Genomic DNA, 22,087 nt, shown 5'->3' with positions numbered 1-22,087 from the left:
TAGTTCAAGGAGGGGATTGCTGATAAGATTAGGGTGTGTGCCTAAACTCCTTTAAACTAGTCTCTGGTAATCTGATGGGTTTCTGTGGTTCCTTTAATCTAGAGAGTTTCTCTGGAATGAAGAATGCTGACATTTGTTGTGGAGTTTTGGTTCTACAAAGAGTTTAAAGATATTATTATGTGTATCCCTTGAGGCAGAACCAGGACCCTACCCCAAGGCTGCATTGTTATTTGTTGGCTGTTTCTTAAGGACTTTCTTTAAATCCCTCGTGGCTCAGAGGTTAAAGCGTCTGCCTGCAATGTGGGAGACCTGGGTTTGATCCTTGGGTCAGGAAGATCCCCGGAGAAGAAAATGGCAACCCACTCCAGTATTCTTGCCTGGAGAATCCCATGGATGGAGGAGTCTAGTGGGCTACAGTCCATGGGGTTGCAAAGAGTCAGACACGACTGAGCGACTTAACTTTCACTAACTAACTTTCTCTTGTCTCTACTTTCCCTCCCTTCCCAGATTAGTAACAGCCCAATTCTACCCTTTGGGACTCAGGGAAAGTCATGGAGGTTGGAGTCTGTTCCCTACAAACAAGAAATGGGGTACACAGAAAGGCTTTTGTGCCTAGGAGCTGCACAGGGTCCTGTTCAGTTTCAAGAACAGCCCAGGGATTTGCCGCTCTGCTGCATGATGCTAATTCAACATCTCACATCTTGGTTACATTTTCCCATATAAACTTTTTCTCTTCAATTTCTGAAAATCTTCATTTTCAGAAAGACCATTTTTATTTTTTGTTTGTATTACAACAGTAATACAAAGATCCTCTTAATTCCCTTTGGTGTCAATCATCAAGTTTTGTCAATTTCCATCCTAAATATCTCTCAAATGCATGTATTTCTCTAACCTCTGCCACCATACAGTTCAAGCAACTGGCATCTTTGCCTGTGTCTGTGCTCAGTCACTTCAGTCATGTCTGACTCTTTGCAGACCTATGGACTGTAGCCTGCCAGACTTCTCTGTCCATGGAATTCTCCAGGCAAGAACACCAGAGTGGGTTGCCATTTCCTCCTCCAGGGGATCTTCCTGACCTAGGGATTGAAGCTGAGTCTCTTGTGTCTCCTGCATTGGCAGGTGAATTCTTGATCACTGGTGCCACCCAGGAAGCCCATCTTTTGCCTGTTCAACAGCAAAAAATGAATCTCTCTTCTCTTCCCCAAATCCACTGGTCTCTTGTCTCCGCATCACTTCTCTTCTAGGCGGCCAGAGTGAACTTTTTTTTTTTTTTCCCCACAGTGAACTTTTAAAAACACAGCTCTGGTCACCCTCCATCCTCTAATGCCTTGTCTCTTCTCCTAGAACAAAAATCAAGCTCTCTCACCCGGGCTATAAGTCTGGCCCTACCCACTTCCCCAGCCTCCTTCTTCATTTACTCTTCCTGTCTGGTGCTCTTCAGCTATACTGACCTTGCAATTTCTCTTCTGCCACAGGCCTTGGCATTTACTGTTCCTTATCTGGAAGGATCTCTCCACCACCCCATCGCCATCTCATCCCCCTTTGCTTTGCTGTCGTTCAGCCGCTAAGTTGTGTCCGACTCTTTGTGACCTCATGGACTGCAGCACACCAGGCTTTCCTGTCCTCCATTATTTCCCAGAGCCTGCTCAAACTCACATGCATTGAGTCGGTGATGCCATCCAACCATCTCATCCTCTGTCACCCCTTCTTTTCCTGCTCTCAATCTTTCCCAGCATCAGGCTCTTTTCCAATGTGTCAGCTCTTCACATCAGGTGGCCAAATATTGGTGCTTCAGCTTCAGCACTGGTCTATTCATCTTTCTTTCCCATTTCAGCTCAAGGTCACTTTTTTAGGGAAGACTTCCCTGACCAGCTCCCCAACCCTTCTTTAGAGTTTTTTTATAGTTACAAATTCATCAAGTGTTTTACCAGATGAAATTCTGCCTTCCCCGCTAGATTCTTAGCCACATGATATAGTTACACTTTATATTAATGACGCTTAATAATATATGGTAATGATTTGGGAATGAGATCTGGGACCCAAATTCTCTTGTCAGAATTCTTGGCAAACAAGTATTCTTAGCAAACACTTTCTCCATTGTGAGAGATTAGAGAGTATCTAATCTAGAGAAAAGGACTAATTTTGGGGTCCTTTTCTGGATAAAATCCTAATATAATTTCCCTGTAATGAATCAAACTGTATGGAAGGTGGAGAAGAGAAAATCAGGAAAGTCCTGGCAGAACCTGAGTCTGGCCACTTTTCCCTTTTACTTTATTTATTTTTTTAAATTAATTTTTTTGGAGTGTGATTGATTTACAATGTTGTCTTAGTTTCTGCTGAAAAGCAAAGTGAATCACTTATACATATACATATATCCATCTTTTTTAGATTCTTTTCCCATATAGGTCATTACAGAGTGCTGCAAGTTTCCTGTGCTATACGATGGGTTCTTTTAGTTATCTCCTCTTTGCTTTAAAAATGATTCTTTGGCTCTCATCAGAGGTAGTTTCAAGCACAGGTCAGTTTCTTGGAAACGTTAGTACGCGTTCCCAGGACACGCCTTGGTCTGCTATGTGCTATTGGGCAAAATGTCCTTGGGTTAATCAGTGGTGTTTATTATTGTCATTTTAAACCCCAAGACAAAATCGGATTTCAATCGGTAGTTTCCCTCCCTAGTTCAGAAGGAGAGGAGAGCAGGGCGGGAGAGCAAGGGCCAGAGATGTAAAGAAGACACTCCCCTCCTCCCAGCTCCCCGGCACCCACACTCTCCCCCACCCCCCTACCCTGCGCCTCCATCTCCTCCTCCCAATCCCCGTTTTCAGCTCTCGCGGGTAATAAATAAACATGGAAAGTTCAGTAAACCACAGACACTTGTAGAGGGCCATCCCAGGCCACACAGCAGGGACAGTCCCCGCTTCGGACCAGGGGGCCAGTCCGCGTTCTGATTCCCCATTATCCGTGGACGCCCAAAAGACCGCTCTCCTCCCACGGGCCTAAAAGGTCCCGAGGACCCCAGGCTGCTGGGCCCGGGGCGGGGGGTGGGAAGGACCAGACAGGGGACAGACACAGACGACCTGAGCGGGGACAATTCTGTTCCAGGCCCTCCGGGGTCCTCAGGTGCCCTCGAGGGTCCTGGGCTGAAGAGGCTTCAGACAGGGGTGGGGGAATCCCTGGGCAAGGGTAAGGAGGCGTTCTGCGAGCAGCATACCCTCTGCCTCCCCTCCGCGGCCTCCCAGCGCGTTCTCCCTGCTCGCGCTGCGCTCCCGCCGCTGAGGCGTTGGTGACGCCGCGGCGGTGCCTGCCTGAGGCCTACGGAGCAGGTACTACCGCACCCCCAACCCCACCCCATCCTGGGCCTGTACTGCCGTCTCCTTCCCCACCCCCACTCCAGGTGGGAGGTGAAGGCTGCAGGAAGAGGAGAGGTCTGTGTCCCCCTCTCTCAGTTGTCAGCTCCCCGCGGGCCCGCAGGGGGCCAAGTGGAAGCTTTGGGCCAAGAAGTGGTTCTCTTGATTTCCTCTGGGCCTGGCAATGACCCATGATGGCAGACTTCTGACACTGCTTTTGTTTTCCCCAACCTGTCCCCTTTCTTCACTCTCCCCTCCCCCTCCCCCCCAACTAAAGTGCATTTTCTTTGGAGAATTTTTCAAAACTCTTGAAATAATTGGAAACCTCTGGTCTTGCCAAACCTTAGTTGGAAATCATTGTATTAGGGCTGTGACCCAGAAGGGAAAAAACAATAAGTGAGATTCTCGAGAGAGAAAATGGTCAATGCCCACCTCCCCACTGCCCCCCAGTACACCCCAGACATATGTTAATGGGGAAGCAGGGACCACATACACACACACACACACACACACACACACACACACACACACGGTCACCTTCCTCTGCAACCTCCCACACAGAGGCATCTGAGCACAATTCCCCAGCTTGCCACTGATGCCAAGAACAGTGCCTGACACACAGTGGGCCCCCAATTAACTGTTACTTGAAAGTAAACCAGGTCATGTGCCTATATTAACTGTGGGGTTTGTGCCACAGCAAATAAAACAGGGACTATGCCCTGTAAGGGTGAAAACCTTGTGAGGCTTTGCTCTGGATTTTGGCTGCTTGACCTGGTGTGCCCCCATGACGGCTGAACACGTGCTGAGCGCAGGGGGCCAGCAATGGCCTGGCCATGAGTGAGGACCCAGACGAGCAGCTGTGACTCACTTTCCCTGCCCTGCAGATAAAGGGATTTGAAATATTTACTGCTTTTGCAATAGTGATGATTACCCAGAAAATCGCATCCCTTGGCCACTCTGAGTTCCTTAAAAAGAAAAATAAGAAACTTTCCGAGAAAAGTGTTGCATGGTAATTTGGGCAAAAGCCGAGTCTCCAGCAGAGAGACTTGGCTGCAGGATTTCTGCCAGGGATCTCTTCTGAGAAGCCACTAATGACCCCATCTCTTGCCCCTCTGTTACCTGGAGTATTATAGGGTCAGAGGCACCTGTTGCTTTCCATGTGTTTGTGACAGAAATAACCCTTCCAGTCACCCATCATGAGTCTGACTTTCGCAGTAAGAAAATACCGCAGACTGTCCCAATCAGGAAGGCACGGTGCCTACAGTCCCTGGGGGGTGCCCACTTGCTGAGCTAGACCCCAGACAGCTCCTTTCAAAAGAAGAAGTGAAAACAAGGGAAACGTCTGGGTTCCCGAAAGGGTTATTCTGCCTTAGACTGCCCATAAAAATGCTATTGGCTGTTACCTGGCTCGGCCAAAGTACATCCAGAATGTCTTCTCTCGCCATTCAGTGCATTTGGTATTTTGGCTGAAAGGAAACAAGCAGAACTCTGCACTTCCAGAGCAAAGATGGAGCCGCAGGATCCAGACAAGAGGGAAGGGGTAAGTGTACTGTCAGGGAGGCAGTGAGGAGCAGCCCCGTCACAGGACCTGTTCAGCATTGCTGGGGGATGCTCTTCAAAGCCGTGTGCACTGGGGGCCTCCCCCCTCAGAGTTCACCCGGCAGCTGGACTTTACAAGGACTAGAGAGAGGAGAGATTTAGAGACTTTTAGGTTTAAAGGTTCTTTGGGAAGCATTCTTCTGGAACAGCTTTTCAAAGTAGTTAGAACAGAATTGATGGGACTCAAAAGGATTGACTTATCACAACTTCCTTAAGAACTTTAGGTGAAGGGCTTCTGAAATCAGCAACAATATCCTTACCCATGGCCCTTGAGAGATATTTTTGATTTTATTTGATTTTGGCTTCTGGACATTTTCATTAACCTTTTCAGCAGGTAAATCAGCTAAGCCAGTAGGCAAAGAAGATAGAAAGGATGTTGCAGGATTTGAATGTAACTCAGCTCGGTAGGAGAGATTTCCTACCTTTTAGATAATGAGACTCCTTTTTTTTTAGAGACAAAAGATTTTTCTTGACTTCTCTCGAAGTGTGCTGCTGTATAATTGCTATTGTTAATTTTGATTGTCTCTTGCTGTACTTTTGATTATCTTTTGATTGAGGAAAATGCATAGGGACAGAAAGGTAACATAAAATTACTGACACTTTTAAGAAGTTTGCATTTTATTCATTGCAACAGCATCTGCTTATATTGATGGGAGTAGATACATATCTGTGCAAATTACTATTTATTCATAGATATGAGACCCTTGCCATGAGCAGGTTGGACACATGTTCTGGAGTTAATAGATTAAAGTGGGTTTGGAAGGTAGAAATGCCTGGGATTCATTTCTGCTCCAGCCTATTCTAGCTGTGGGAACTTGCGCAAGTTATTTAACTACTCTGTGCCTCCGTTTTCTCATCTATAAAATGGGAATGATAGCCTTGCCATTCACAGAGGGCTGCTGGAACAACTAAATGAGATAATGCATGTAAATTACCTAGCACAGAGTAGATCCGCCATACATATTATTCTTTAAATTAATTTATTTTTGGCTGTACTGGGTCTTCATTGAGGTGCACGGGCTTCTCCTTGAAGCGGCTTCTCTTGTGAAGCACGGGTTCTAGGCACACAGGCTTCAGGAACTGTGGTCCGTGGGCTCAGTAGTTGCATCACATAGGCTTAGCTGCTCCTCTGGCATGGGGCATCTTCCTGGACCAGGGATCGAATCCGTGTCCTCTGCATTGACAGGCCGTTTCCCACCCACTGTCCCACCAGGGAGGTCCCCATATTATTATTTTTTGATCATCCTTTAGATCAGGGCGCTACTGACATTCGGAGCTGTGGGGCCAGGGAGGGGGATGGTGGTGGCTGGCCTGGCTGCTGTAGGTTGTTTGGCATCATCTCTGGTGTCTGCTCACCAGATGCCAGTCTCACCCTCGCCCATGAGATTTCCTGCTTTGGAATCAGTGTGTCACGCCACAGGGCTTGTCTTGTGGACCTCATGGTAACAAGACCGTGCTAGGTCAAATGTTATCTCTCTATTTTACAGAGAAGAGACTGTGAGATAACAAGAGCTTGGGGATTAGGGGATCAGGGGAAGCCCTGGTCCTTTCTGTGCCGCCTCTTCAGAGAGTAATGCGCCGCCCAACTGTGTCCCCAAGTGCGGCTGCAAAATAACAGAAATGCCCCACGTGCTGGTCCCTGAAAATGACCGATGCATTTTGAAAGGAGGTGATTAAATGGTTACATACAAAACATAATCATAGTCACTTGCTTCTGTGATCCCCCCAGGAGGGAGGCTAATCATAGTCACCTGCTCCTGTGATCCCCACAGGAAAGAGGCCTCCTCCAGGGATCCATCCCAGGGGATGCATGCTGCCCCCCTTCCAGGCTCCTGAGGGCAGACCTAGTCCTTTGGTAAATACGTGCTGGGGGAAATCAAAACAGAACTATGCCAGTGGTGGCTGTGAAAAAGAACCTGCAAGTCACACAGCAAAGCTGAGGGGGCATTTAGGAGCTGAGGAGAAGTGGGGGGCAGTGAGTGAGGCCATAGAGTCTGGGCTACCACCGGGGGTGGGGTGGGGGCGCTGCTCAGGCTGGTGGGAAGGGCCCAGCTCTCTTTCTCCCTGGTGACTGTGTGTGGGACCGCAACCTCACTGGCCTTTGGGTTCCTCATCTGTAAAGAGAAAAGACACAAATTTGGTGTGCCTCAAGACTTCCCACGGGGAAAAAAAAGATTCTTGGGCTGAAAGACAAAATAAAATGGATTATAAAAAGAAAATGCCAGAATGCTTTGGAAGATGAAAGCAGAGTTTTTTTTGTGGCATGCCGCCACCAACTAGTTGAGTGTCATTGAGCAAGTAACTTCCCTCTGATTTGCATTGTTAATAATTAATATTGATAACAAACCTCTGATGTAATGTGTAACGCTTGTAGTGTGTACCACAAGTCAGCTGCGGGTTTGAGCGTTTCACATGTATGAACTCATTTATTCCCCACATCCATCCTGTGAGGAAAGCAGTATCACCATCCCCATTTTACAGATGAAGGAACAGAGAAGTTTAGGAGCTGGCCCAAGGCCATACAGCCAGCAGCAAGAAAGGCAGCTGTGGACTCCCACAGAGACAGGGCACTTCCAGTTTGTCTGTCTTTCCTCCCCTCAGCACTCAGACCTCAAGAACGTTTGTGAAACTTTGGGTTCATTCCATAGTGTGATAAAGTGACTTACTGTGTTAATAATTCATAGGAACTCTTATTTTCCCGGGATATTTTTGTTCTGACTGGAGATGCCTGACAGGCAAAAGTCTTAGGCTGAGAGTGTCTCTCTGATGGTAGAAAAGAAATTGGAGCCAAATTCCTGAGAGATGGTTTGGGTGGGGCCTTCTTCCCAGAGACCTGGAATCACACCCTGTCAGAAATGTTCTCACCGTCTTGAAAAACAGGAAGCCAGTTTACTGTGGGCATGAGGGAAGTGACCCCTAGCTTGTCTCCAAAGCACAAATCACAGCTTTCTCTGGCTTCAGACAACAGCCCTGTCTTGCATCTCGAGGCCGCTGAGCCACTTGTCATTTTTTTTTGGCTGTGCTGGGTCTTCACGGCTGTGTGGAGCTTTTCTTTAGTTGCAGCGAGTGAGGCTGCTCTTTGCTGCAATGCACAGGCTTCTCTTTGTAGGGGCTTCTCGTTGCAGAGCACAGTCTCTAGGGCACACGGGCTCAGTAGTTGCAGCTCCCAGGCTCTAGAGCACAGGCTTAATAGTTGCGGTGCATGGGCTTAGTTGCTTCGTAGCATGTGGGATATTCCTGACCAAGGATCGAACCCGTGTCTCCTGTACTGGCAGGCAGATTCTTTACCTCTGAGCCACCAAGGAAGCCCCTCTTGTCATTTTTAACAAGCTTGTGGGAGACCTGCACATCCTGTCTGGCCCCTTCCTCTCTCTCTCATGCCCTAATCCAACCCAGTACCAAATTCTTCCTTTTGTCCTCCTCACAAGTATTAAAAAAAAGAAGAGAAGAGAGACAAAAAGGAAAGCTTAAACTCTGAATTTCTCTTACACCCCTCTTTTATATAGTGTAATAACTTTATTGGGAATATAACTCCCAGACCATTTCACCCCTTTAAATTTATACAAGTCAATATATATTCACAGAATTGAATAACTATCACCATAATCAGTTAAAATTTTTTTAATATATTTTTTGAATTTATTTTTGGCTGCACTGGGTTTCTGTTGCTGTGCATAGGCTTTCTCTAGGTGTAGTGAGCCAGAACTGCTCTAGTTGCGGGACACAGGGCTTCTCACTGCGGTGGCTTTTCTTGTTGCAGAGCATGAGCTCTAGGGCACACAGGCTTGAGCAGCTGTGGCACATGGGTTCAGTTGCTCTAGGGCACGCAGCCTTCAGCAGTTGTGGCACATGGGTTCAGTTGCCCTGCAGCATGTGAAATCTTCCTGGACCAGGGATCGAACCTGCATCCCCTGCATTGACAGGCAGATTCTTAACCACTGGACAACCAGGGAAGTTCACCACAATCAATTTTACAAGATTTTCATCACCTTTAAAAGAAACTCTGTACCTATGGACAGTCACTCTGCATTTCTCCCATCTCCTCCTCTTCTCCCCCAACCCTGGGCAGTCACTGATTGATCTCTGTCTCTGTGGATCTGTCTATTCTGGACATTTCACACAGATGGGACCAGGTGATCTGTGACTGGCTTCTTTCACGTAGCCCGTTTTCAAGGCAGTAACAGTGCTCCATTGTAGGAGCTTTGTAGGCAGTAACGGTGCTCCGTTCTTTCTCATGGCCATGTAATATTTCACCGAATGACTGTTCCACGTTTTGCTTATCACTTCATCAGTTCATGAACATTTGGGTTGTTTCCACTTTTGAGTATGGTAAAAATGCTGCTATGAACATTTGTGATCAAGTTTGTGTAAACTCAAGTTTATGTTTTCATTCTCTTGGGTATAAACCTAGGAGTGGATTTGCTGGGTCATATACTTACTCTACATTTAACTTTTTGAAGAACTGTTGGACTGTTTTCCAAAGTGGCTGCACCATTTTACATTCCCCCAGCAATGGGAGAGGGTTCTCAACGTCCTTATCAACACGTATTATGTTTTGTTGGCTTTAATCATCCTAATGAGTGAGCAGTAGTATCACATTGTGGTTTTGATTTTCATTTTTCTGACAGAGTACCAGTTCCTTTGATTTTGCTTCCTAAAATAATCCTCAAAGCTGGCACCTCTTGCCCCTGCCTTAGTCACTCTGCTACCCAAGCCCCCACCCTCTCTCAGTCACTTTCCTGACTTCCCTTTTTAACCACTTTTGTGGATTTTCTTCATAAAACTTGCTACAGTTCTAGTTTAATTATTAAATACTTTAAAAAAAAATGTCTTCCCCATTGGACCACAGTCTTCTTGGGGGCAGGCATTTTGCTCAACAGACTGTAGGGTGGTACCTGGCTCATAGGTGGCTGTCAGTAAATATTTGCTTAATGCATTGTCCATGAAAAATTAACCAACATTTAATCTAAGAAAGACATGGAAATTTTTATTCATGCCAGCTTGAGGATTATAACCTGGGAAACAGCCTTTCAGAGAGCTCTGGGGACTGTTCTTCCTGTTAGAAGTCAAAGCACAATTATGTAATTTCTGAGACAGAGGGTTATATACATCAAGGTAACATATTGATGGTTTACATAGTCTAGCAAAGCAAGTAGAGAGCTATTGTGACCTCTTATAGGATTGAAGAAGGAATGTTGTCTCCTGAGGTTTTATCTTGCTGGGGCCAGTAGGAAATTGCTTTTTTTTATTATTTATTTATCTGTTTAGGAGAGGCATTCCTGTGTTTTCTAAGGGGACCTAGTTAATGTGTAACACAGATGCACGATGCACCCTAAAGGGGAGGAGATAATGCTCCAAGCAGCGAAGAAAATTTTACCTTAAATTTTTCTTTTCCTGCCTTAAGAATAATTCTGTTTCATCCAAAGGAAGGAATTTGGACAAGCAAGGTCAGTGAGGACTTACCAAAATGTCCTTGCTTTTTCCACAAAGGGTGAGCTCTGATTCCCAAGGGTCCCTAGAATGTGCCTGTGGCTTGAATTCAAGGAAGAAGCCAGGGACTAGAAGTTGAATCATTTGCTCTAGGCTTAAAGAATTGACAGCCTGAGATCCTTCTGATAAGTTTTGCTAGGATCCTGTAAAAGCAGTCAGGGAGCTGTCTAGTCATGTGCCTGGCAAGATCCTCCCAGTTTAAGGTATGAGCTCAGGGCATCACTCAGCTCCCTGGCTGAGCTTTGCTAAGGACTTTAAATCCTAGGACTCATCAAAGCAGAATGCCGGAGTTGCCCCTGAGGAATGAATGAAACTGGGTGCATTTATAGTTTATCACTTACAAGAGGAGAATTGGAAGAGGAGACATTTTAATCATTTTTTCTTCCTTCATTTCTTCCTTCCTTCCTTCCTTCCTCCCTTCCATCAAGTCAGGCAATAGGACAGCTATGAAGTGAAGTGAAATTCACTCAGTTGTGTCCAACTCTTTGTGACCCCATGGACCATACAGTCCGTGGAATTCTCCAGGCCAGAATACTGGAGTGGGTAGCCTTTCCCTTCTCCAGGGGATCTTCCCAACCCAGGGATCAAACCCAGGTCTCCCACATTGCAGGCAGATTCTTTACCAGCTGAGCCACCAGGGAAGCCCAAGAATACTGGAGTGGGTAGCCTATCCCTTCTCCAGCTACAGGGGAGGGATCTTTGCTTTGTTCTCTACTATCTCCCTATAACATAGGACCAGAACCATGCCTGACTCACAGTGGGTGCTCAATCTGTTGAATGAATGAATGAGTGGATGATTACCCGGAGCACTTTGGGAGATGAGCTCAGTTGGCCCTACGCTACCTACTGGGTGGGGTTTTGGGGGTGGTGGTGGGTGTGCTTACCTGTGTACCCCCATCTTTAGAAAATACCATGCAGCAACTGCCCTGGAACCCTTCTTCTCTCCTGGGCCCCATTGCCTGCTCCCCGACTTCCATTACCCACTGCCTCTACTGGCCCCCGGGAGTGGTGGGGCCTGAGCCCACTGCTCCTTGTCGGTGGCTCTTCTCATCCTCACCAGAAACTTCCTGTGAACAAAGTGTTTGTTAATTCATTTGGTGGAGGGAGGGTTCGGCTCTTAACCAGGGCCCTTGCGGGTCCTACACTTGCTCTGTGGGGTGGGGGAGGGGTGTCACTAGCTTGCATGTCCCCTTCCGGGCACAAGGCAAGGCCCGGGTGACCACTGTTTCTCAGCCTGTCCTGTTCCTACTTGCCTCTCTCAAAAGGTCCTCCTTAGATCAGCAGGGATGTTGTTCAAGGAGATGTGAGGACCTCAGCTCTGCACAGGAGGTACTGAGTCCCATGTGCCAGGGACCTCAGTAGGAACACCGGATGAAGTGCATCAACAGTGGGTTCTGAGAGCCATACCCAGACTCACCCCCAGTCAGTGGATTCACCTTCAGGACTAGACGCTTCCATAAAATTAATCCTCGCAATAACTCCAAGGGTTGTCATTATCCTAACGCTAAAGATGAGGAAATTGAAGATCAAAGAAATTAAGCCAGAAAGTGGCAATGAGCAAATTCAAACCGAGATCCATAGAGTCTAACAGCAAAGCTCCTTCCAGTTAATGAGTGTTCAAAGTTTCCCAAGGGTCAAAGGGGATATCACGGAATGTGTGTGTTTAAAGAGTCCCCCGAAATCTATATTTAAATTTTTTTCACTGTGCCTTCTGCTTCTTACAGCAAAGTCTAGAGGTTAAAGGAAATGAATCAGTGACCCTAAATAATTAAAAATTTTCACATTTCTTCTCTTTGATTTTTAAGGGAGTTTGTGTCGGAGGCAACCCTTTGAACTACAGCCCACCAGGCTCCTCTGTCCTTGGGATTTTTCAGACAAGAATACTGGAGCAGGTTGTCATTTCCTCCTCCAGGGGATCTTCCTGAACCAAGGATCAAACCCGCATCTCGTGCATCTCTTGCATTGCAGGAGAATTCTTAACTTGCTGAGCCATCAGGGAAGCCCCGGTGGCATAGTGGTAAAGAAACCACCTGCCAATGCAGGAGACATAAGAGATGTGGGTTCAGTCCCGGAGTCAGGAAGATCTCCTAGAAGAGGAAATGGCAACCCCTTCCAGTATTCTTGCTTGGAGAATCTCATGGACAGAGGAGCCTGACAGGCTACAGTCCTTGGGATGGCAAAGAGTCGGACACGACTGAGCGACTAAACACACAAACACACGACTGAGCGACTAAACACACAAGCGCTGCTGGAGGCGGTGCTTGAGTGCATTTGCTGCAGTAGGCCAAGGCAGCTCCACAGCAGAAATGTCATAGAAGCAACTCAGACATTGGATGGAGTGCTGGAACAGGTGACCCTTCAGTTTTGTTCTGACCCAGTGATTCTCAACCAGGGGCGAGTCCCCACCTGCTCTGGGGACATTTAGCTATGTCTGGAGACATTTAGGTTGTCACAGATGGGGGGAGGGCTGTCCCTACCGTGCACATAGGACAGCCCAGGACAACACAGGATTGTCCAAGCCTAAGCGCTACTGTTTTGGAGAAGGAAATGGCAACCTACTCCAGTGTTCTTGCCTGGAGAATCCCAGGGACAGGGGAGCCTGGTGGGCTGCCGTCTATGGGATCACACAGAGTCGGACATGACTGAAGTGACTTAGCAACAGCAAGCGCTACTGTTAAGGAAACCTGCTCCACACAGGTGAGTGGAGGGTAGGTTGCCAGACACGGAGTGGTTGAAAGACCGTGGGTTTTCAGGTCCCATTACATCCATCTTTCTACAAGACTCTGAGTAAATCCTGAGTTCCCTGGAAGCCCGGGGCTGCCTCCTGAAGCTGTGATCTCGTCTCCCGCAGAGGCTGACACCTGTGATTGTCCTGGCGACACTGATAGCTGCCTTTGGGTCGTCCTTCCAGTATGGGTACAACGTGGCTGCTATAAACTCCCCTTCAGAGGTAGGTTGCTGTGGTGGGCAAGGCGCAGCCCCCCAGGGAACAGAGAGGTGGGTTTGGAGCAGCTGATGTCTGGGTGGCTGCTAGGGTGGACCACATACGTGTTGGGGGCACACGGTGGGGCCTCGAGTGAAGGGAGGGGTCACACCCAGGAGACAACAGCACAGACTCAAGGAACCTGCAGGCACAGGGCCGTGGGGCTGCACCAGGTGCCTGGGCCTCAGATCTTGTGGAGAGCCAGGCCTGGCTGGACACAAGGCAGGCTGGCCTCAGGGGTGGTCGGGGGGAGGTTTGAGAGGGCTCTGATCTTCTACAGACAGGTAATCCACGGCAGGGTCTGGATGGGGAAGGGATCATCCGACATTGATTCTGTGATTGGAAGGGTGGAGTCATTCCTTTCTGGGGTTAGAAACATCCTGAGTGGTTTGCCTATCAGAGGCCTCGCAGCCCCCTACCTCCTGCCCCCGGCCTGTGGGTGCCCCCTGCTAGTTGCTTTTAATCCTCACTCCCTCTCCTGCACGTCATCATGTTGATGTCCACATGCCCAGCTCATCCCATCTGGTGGCCCGACAGTTTCCATTCTTTCTGCAAACCAGCTCGAGTGACTCTGGTGTTCTGCTTTGCTCTGCTCTCCAGTTCATGAAAGACTTCTACAACTATACCTACTACGACAGAGTCGGTGAATACATGAACGAGTTCTACTTGACCTTGCTGTGGTCGGTTACCGTGTCCATGTTTCCCTTCGGAGGCTTCCTCGGCTCTCTCATGGTTGGCCCCTTGGTAAATAACTTAGGCAGGTAAGAGACAGCGAAACTCATAGACTCCATCACAGTTTAAAACCCAGACTAAAAAAAAAAGTCTCACAGATGAATAAACTTATGGTTTCCAGCAGGGAAGGATCCGGGCAAGGGATAGTTAGGGAGTCTGGGATGGATATGTACACACTGCTGTATTTAAAAGGGACGCACGGTGTAGCACAGTGAGCTTTGCTCAGAGCTTTGCTCTGCCACATAGCATGGCAGCCTGGATAGGCGGGGAGTTTGGGAGAGAATGGATACATGGATATGTATGGCTCAGTCTCTTTGCTGCCCACCTGAAACTGTCATAGCATTGTTAATCGGCTATACTCCAATATAAAAGAAAAAGTTTCAGAAAAAGAAAAAAAAAAATTTTAAAGCCAAGCTTAAAGCAGAAATCATTATTGTAAAACTAGGTAATGACCACTGTGATGATTTTTGTTTCTTAATGGAGTTAAGAAGAAGACCAGACCTTGACCAAGTGTCTGGGGACTTAGGCAATGAAGGTCTCAAGGGTGGAGGTGGGTGGGGGTGATGGTTCTCGGGCTCTGGGGTGGGCTTGGACAGAACACAGAGTGCTTCAGAGATCAGGACTCACTCCCACTCTTGCCCTCTCTTGTCTTGAAATCTTACCACAACTTCTTTCTGGCCTTTGGAAGAGTCAAGGGTAGGACAGCATGGCCAAGACATGGGGCACAGTGTAGACTGTAGCCTAATGCTCCTACACTCTGCCTCCTAAGTGAACGTAAGCTAACCTGCTCTGTTCTTTTACACTGGGGTCCAGTAACATGCAAAGTGTAGCCCAAGTTAAATTCCTGCAAAACTCTGAAATGGCTAAGATCAGTGTCGAGCCCTTCCGGGTGAAACCATGATCCCAGGGCAACCTTCATTGTGAGGGTCATGAACGCCAAGAGCAGAGCTTAAATCTTGCCTCTAACTCCAGACACATGAGAGGTTCTGTATTTGATTCTCCCACTCCCCGGGTAAAAATCCACAGGCATGAGATAGCAGCCTTGTTATGAACAACATTTAAGAGTTCCTCCCCTCCAACCTCCTCCCTTTGAGGATGGGCACACAGAGACAGGTTGAGGTCAGGGCTCTGTTCTCGGCCACAGATGTAGTGAGCTCAAGACTCAAGGCCCGACTTTACAACTTGATTCCTTCCCCAGTCTTTTTCTTTTTTTTTTTTTTTTTTTTTCCCCTCTACGTCGCCCCAGTCTTTTTCAAAAAGAATCTAAGGACTTCGCTGGTGGCTCAGAGGTAAAGAATCTGCCTGCCACCTCAGGAGACACAGGCTCAACCCCTGATCTGAGAAGATCCCATAGGCTGAGGAACAACTCAGCCCATGTGACACAGCTATTGAGCCTGTGCTCCCCAACAAAAGAAGCCTCTGCAATGAGAAGCCACAACCGCAGAGTAGTCCCCTCGCTGCAACTAGAGAAAAAGGCTCGCAGCAATGAAGACTCAGCACAGGCAAAAATAAACAAAGAAGTCAAATTAGACATATATATATTAAAAACACACACACACACAAAAATAGAATTTGAGAATAGACACATACAAGCTGTGAATCGGGATCTAAGATCCTGAAGTCTGATAGTCTGGTGTTGGATGCACAGTTCTCCTTGTGGACCACCAGGGGGCAGGACATCAATCAAGTCACAGGTCTGCAGGGTGCTTCTCGAGTGAAGGACTAGCCGTCTGGTCTGCAGATGGAGCTGACAGTTACAAGTCCAACTGAAGAGTTGATAAATACTGTTCAGTTGTTTGTGGTTTTCTTAAAGATTTGTCAGCATTCCTTAAATGTCAGTAGCAAGCTAACAATTTATTGATTTCTTCGTCTGTGCCAGGCTCTATCCCAAGTGCTTTTAGGGGATATTCAGTTCACTTCAGTTCAGTCGCTCAGTCGTATCCGACTCTGCAATCCCATGGGGTGCTGCATGCCAGGCTTCCCTGTCCATAACCAACCCCGAGACTTTACTCAAACTCATGTCCATAGAGTCGGTGATGCCGTCCAATCATCTCATCCTCTGTCTTCCCCTTCTGCCTTCCCAGCAACAAGGTCTTTTCCAGTGAGTCAGTTCTTCACATTACTTGGTCAAAGTATTGGAGTTTCAGCTTCAGCATCAGTCCTTCCAATAAATATTCAGGACTGATTTCCTTTAGGATTGACTGGTTTGATCTCCTTGCAGTCCAAGGGACTCTCAAAGAGTCTTCTCCAAATACCACAGTTCAAGAGTATCAGTTCTTTGGCTTAGGGGATATTAACTCCACCAATTCTTACAAAAGCCCCTTCCTCTTTTCACACTTGGGAAAAACAGGCAAAGAGGGGTGCTCTAACTTACCCAGAATTACACAGCTGGGAGGAAATTGCATCTCTAAGCATGTGCAAGTAATATCCACACTGGACTCTGTTATTTCAGCCACAGATATCTTCTCAATTTGTTGCTTTATTTTTAATTGTACATATAGTATTTTTAAAGCTTACTTTTGTTATGTATTTAATGAATTAATTTATTCATTTGCCTGTTCTGGGTCTTAGTTGCAGCCTGGGGGATCTTCAGTCTCCGTTGTGGCATGCAGGATCTTTAGTTGTAGCATATGGGATCTAGTTCCCTGACTAGGGATTGAACCTGGGCCCCTGAATTGGGAGCTTGGAGCCTTAGCCACTGAACCACCAGGGAAGTCCCCATATATAGTAAAAATTCAAAATCTTTAAATGTGCAAGTGGTCACATTTAACTCACTCATGATTTTTGCTTTTTGTGTCTTAAATAGTCTTTCTTACCAGATGTCTAGGAGGGCATGGCAACTCCCATGGACAGAGGAGCCTGGTGGGCTACCGTCCATAGGGTTGGAAAGGGTGGGACACACTGAAGCAACTTAGCACGCATGCACACACCAGATGTCATACGGATGGTCTTCTATAATTTAAAAAATAATTTTATAACTTTGTCTTTCCCATATAGATCTGGAATTTTGTTTTGTATTTAATGGATGAGTAGTGAGGGAATCCCATTGACAGAGGAGCCTGGTAGGCTGCAGTCCATGGGGTCGTGAAGAGTCGGACACGACTGAGCGACTTCACTTTCACTTTTCACTTTCATGCATTGGAGAAGGAAATGGCAACCCACTCCAGTGTTCTTGCCTGGAGAATCCCAGGGACAGGGGAGCCTGCTGGGCTGCCGTCTATGGGGTTGCACAGAGTTGGACACGACTGAAGCGACTTAGCAGCAGCAGCAGTGAGGGAAAGCAGGTTTTATTTTTTTCATGTAAAAAAATCAATTGCTTTCAAAAATATGTTAATTATTCATATTCCTTTACTCTTCTGTGTTAATTTTAAAATCAATTGATCGAAATCCCTGAAAAAGGATTCTACTTGGAATTACCTTGGATTTATCATTTAATTGGAGGAAAACTGATATTCTTACACTATTGAATCTTCTCTTTCACGAGCAATCTATGGCTCATTTATTTATCCCAGAAGTTACTCCAGTTGCTTGTCTGAGGTTTCATGTCTTCTGTTCTGGAATGTTTTCAGCTGTCATTTCTGTGAATATTTTTTCTCCTCCATTTTCTATATTCTTTCTTTGGGAAACTCCTCAGTGTCTTTGTTGTTGTTGTTGCCTTTTTGACTTCTTTAAAAAATTATTTTAAAAAAGTTACGGTAGGAATTCTCGGTGGTTCAGTGGTTAGGACTGGGCGTTTTCACTGCTAGGGTCTGGGTTTGATCCTTGGTCAGGAAACTAAGATCCTGCAGGAAAAAAAGAAGTGGTAAAATGTATGTATAACATTTTAATCAAATTTTAATTGTGTAGGTTATCAGCATTAAGTGCATTCACATTGTTGTGTAACCATGGCCACCATCCATCGCTATAACTTCTCATCTTGCAAAAATGGACACCGTGTGCCCATTAAACAATAACTCCCTTTTCCCCTTTTCCCCTGAGTCACCAATGGACTTTCTATCTTTGTGCATTTGACTGCTCTAGGGACCTCATATGAATGGAGTCATGTAAGATTTGTCCTTGTGTGACTGGGTCATCTCACTTTAGCCTAATGCCCTCAAAAGTACAATATTATTGTAGCACATGTTGGGATTTCTTTCATTTTAAGGCTGAATAATACTCTGTTGTATGAACATACCACATTTAGTTTATTCTTTCATTCACTGATGGATCTCTGGGTTGCTTCCACGCTCTGGCTACTGTGACTAATGATATTATGAAAGTGAAAGTGTTAGTCGCTCAGTCATGTCCAACTCTTTATGACCCCACGGACTGTAGCCTGCCAGACTCCTCTGTCTGTGGAATTCTCCAGGCAAGAATACTGGAGTGGATAGCCATTCCTTTCTGCAGGGGATCTTCTGGACCCATGGATCGAACCTAGGTCTCCTGCATTGCAGGTGAATTCTTTACTGTTTGAGCCACCAGGGAAGCCCAATGATATTATAATTCTCCCTACCTTAATCTGTCATACTTCTCTCCTCTTCCTCCTGCTCCTTCTCTCTCTCTCTTTCTTGCTTTCTATGTAACTTCCCCAGATTTGCCTTTCTATTCATTAATTCTCTCCTCTGCTGCAGTTATCCTCTGCGTTTTTGTTTCAGTGACTATATTTTTCATTTCTATAATTTTTATTCATTTGTGTTTAAAATCTATCTTTTTTTTTGCTATTATTTTGGATAGTTTTTTTTCATTATGACTGAGTTTTATTTTTTATTATTTTTTTATTTTTTAACTTTACAATATTGTATTAGTGATAGTTTTGTTTTACATACTTTCTTGTTCTTTGTATACTATGCTTTGACTCGTTATTTTTTTTCAATTGATTTATGTTTAATTGAAGGATAATTGCTTTACAGAATCTTGTTGTTTTCTGTCAAACCTCAACATGAATCAGCCAAAGGTGTACATGTATGCCCTATGACACAACTCATTTAATACATATTTTGTAACTTTTATCTAATCCTGTTGTCTGAAGATGTCCTGTCTATGTGTGATGTGGTGGATCATTCTGTGTGTCCAGTAACGGCACTGCTCCTTCCTGGGGGTAATGGGAGTGGTGGCTGGGGGACTCCTGGGAGCCTGATGCGAGGAGACGCCCAAGAGAAGCTTTCACTTTGCTGTTGGCTCTCCAGGGCCCAAGTCCATGTCCAGTCTTGACTTAAATGGGAATGCTTTGTAAGTTTCACTAAGTTGGGTTTGTTTTTTTCTTATAGGTTTTTAAGGGATGGGCTTCCCTCATAGCTCAGTTGGTAAAGAATCTGCCTGACATGCAGGAGACCCCGGTTCGATTCCTGGGTTGGGAAGATCCGCTGGAGAAGGGATAGGCTACCCACTCCAATATTCTGGCCTGGAGATTCCATGGACTGTAAGGTCCATGGGGTCGAAAAGAGTCGGACACGAGAGAGCAACTTTCACTCACTCACTCACTCTTTTAGGGGATACCCTTTATCAGTGCACATAAGTTCCTTCATTTTTATGTAGGTGAAAGTATTAATCACTCAGTCGTGTCCAACTCTATAAGACCCCATGGACTGTAGCCTACCAGGCTCTTCTGTCCATGGTTTTCTCCAGGCAAGAATACTGGAGTGGGGTGCCATTGCCTTCTCCAGAGGATCTTCCCCACCCAGGGATCTAACCCAGGTCTCCTGCATTACAAGCAGATTCTTTACCATCTGAACCATCAGGGAACCCCAGCCCTTATTTTTATGCAAGGCTTTTAAAAAAATCATAATGGGTATCAAATTTTGTTGACTTCTTTTACTACTTCACTTGATAATCCTTTATTTTCCCCAGTATAATGTTTAATATGGTGTTTTTAACCTTGGAAAGGGAAAATGAAAGTCACTCTGTCATGTATGACTTTTTGCGACCCCATGGACTATACAGTCCATGGAATTCTCCAGGCCAGAATACTGGAGTGGGTAGCCATTCCCTTCTCCAGGGGATCTTCCCAACCCAGGGATCAAACCCAGGCCTCCTGCATTGCAGGCAGATTCTTTACCAGCTGAGCCACAAGGGAAAATATTCCTTTTATTTATTTATTTTTGGTCACACTGGATCTTTGTTGTTTTTGCCTAGGCTTTCTCTAGTTGCAGTGAGCAGGCACTGTTCTTCATTGTGGTGCGAGGGTTTCTCATTGCGGTGGTTTCTCTGTTGCAGAGCATGGGCTCTGGGCACTTGGGCTTCAGTAGCTGCAGCATGCAGGCTCAGCAGTTGTGGCACATGGGCTTAGTTGCGCCTCAGCATTGGAATGTGTCTGGACCAAGGATCAAGTCCCTTGCACTGGCAGGCAGGCTCTTATCCATTGCGCCAAGGAAGTCTTGAAAGATTCTTAACTGTACTGTTGAATTCGATCAGCTAATAATTCACTTAGGATTTTCACATCTATGTTGATAAGTGAGGTTGGCCTAAACTTTTCCTCTAAGGTCCTTATCCAGTTTGGATTTCAAGATTACTCTAAAAGCACAGTAGTTTATGATTTCAAAATGCTTTGTTGTTGTTCAGTCACCCAGTCGTGTCCGACTCTTTGTGACCCCATGGACTGCAGCACACCAGGCCTCCCTGTCCCTTACCATCTCCCAGAGTTTGCCCAAGTTCATGTTCATTGCATCAGTGATGCTGTCCAGCCATCTCATCCTCTGAGGCCCTCTTTTCCTTCTGCCCTCAATCTTGAGCAGCATCAGCGACTTTTCCAATGAGTCAGCTATTTGCATCAGATGACAAAGATACTGGACCTTCAGCTTCAGCATCAGTCCTTCCAACAAGTATTTGGGGTTGATTTCTCTTAAGATTGACTGGTTTGCTCTCCTTGCTGTCCAAGGGGCTTTCAGGAATCTTCTCCAGCACCACAGTTTGAAGGCATCAATTCTTTGGTATTCTGCCTTCTTTATGGTCCAGCTCTCACAACCAAACATGACTGCTGAGAAGACCATAGCCTTGGCTATATGGACCTTTGTCAGCAGAGTAACGTCTGTTTTTCAACACACAGTCTAGGTTTGTCATAGCTTTCCTGCCGAGAAGCAATCGTCTTCTGATTTCATGGCTGCAGTCACCATCTGCAATGGTTTTAGAGCCCAAGAAGAGGAAACTTGTCAGTACTTCCACCTTTTCCCCTTTATGTATTGTAATATTCAAGTCTTTGCCTTTGTGCCCCACTGATGTCCTCCCCCTGGGAGTCATTTACATTTCCTCCCACTGAGAAGCAGGCCATCCACTTGACCTGCATCTGTCTTAGGTCAACAACAAAGTGTATAACACAACAGCAACTGCTGTAATGGAGTAGAGGCCCAGCAAACACTTGTCAAAGGAGTGAGCGAAACCTTAAACCAAACTAACTGGTATTTTGTCCTCTGCAGAAAAGGAACCTTGCTGTTCAACAACATCTTCTCCATCGTGCCTGCGCTCTTCATGGGATTCAGTGAGCTCGCCAAGTCATTTGAGATGATAATTGTGGCCAGGGTTTTGGTGGGAATATGTGCAGGTAAACCTTTCTGTGACTTGGGATAGTCAAGGGGAGGGAGAACAGACCTCTGGGACCTGAACCTATCTGGGGTCTCCAAAGCATGTAGGTTCAAGCTGTTCCTACATCTCTGCTGTGGCTAGACATATAAGCCCCTGTGTTATGGGGATGTGTGTTACATGCAGGAAAGGTAAGGACTGTCTTTTGAAACTTTGTTTCAATTCTTTATATATATGTGAGAACCAAGTTGGACGTAACATGTATTTCTATATTGTGCACTATGGGTTATGGTCAAAAAACTTGAGAAACAATCTAATGTAGAATCCCTCTATCAGAAAAGAGTCGATGACTGTAAATGCTTCAAGGTCATTCTGCCCAGGCCAGGCTGCCCTGGTTACAGGAAAGTCCCTCATCCATGATGCCTCAGACTGAAGACACATGGTTTTG

At 46.1% G+C, this 22,087-nt stretch overlaps 1 protein-coding gene across 2 annotated transcripts in view; it reads left to right on the top strand.

The window, feature by feature from the left end:
• The window catches only part of LOC102401392 (solute carrier family 2, facilitated glucose transporter member 5), a 45,335-nt gene that overhangs the window by 12,765 nt on the left and 10,483 nt on the right, over nt 1-22,087 (top strand). The window contains exons 1-4 of one of the 2 annotated variants that reach the window (XM_006076686.4): nt 4,672-4,884; nt 13,285-13,383; nt 14,017-14,177; nt 21,537-21,661. In XM_006076686.4, coding sequence (XP_006076748.3) covers nt 4,852-4,884; nt 13,285-13,383; nt 14,017-14,177; nt 21,537-21,661 — 418 coding nt within the window. In that variant the 5' untranslated portion in view covers nt 4,672-4,851. Of the gene's footprint in view, nt 1-4,671; nt 4,885-13,284; nt 13,384-14,016; nt 14,178-21,536; nt 21,662-22,087 lie in introns of those variants that run through there. The other variant, XM_006076685.4, reaches the window with a different exon arrangement.

This window comes from Bubalus bubalis, chromosome 5 (genome assembly GCF_019923935.1).
Source record: "Bubalus bubalis isolate 160015118507 breed Murrah chromosome 5, NDDB_SH_1, whole genome shotgun sequence".
NCBI classification, from domain to species: Eukaryota; Metazoa; Chordata; class Mammalia; order Artiodactyla; family Bovidae; genus Bubalus; species Bubalus bubalis.
The sequence above is the reverse complement of the archived record's forward strand: the minus strand, read 5'-3'. Positions and strand labels throughout refer to the sequence as shown.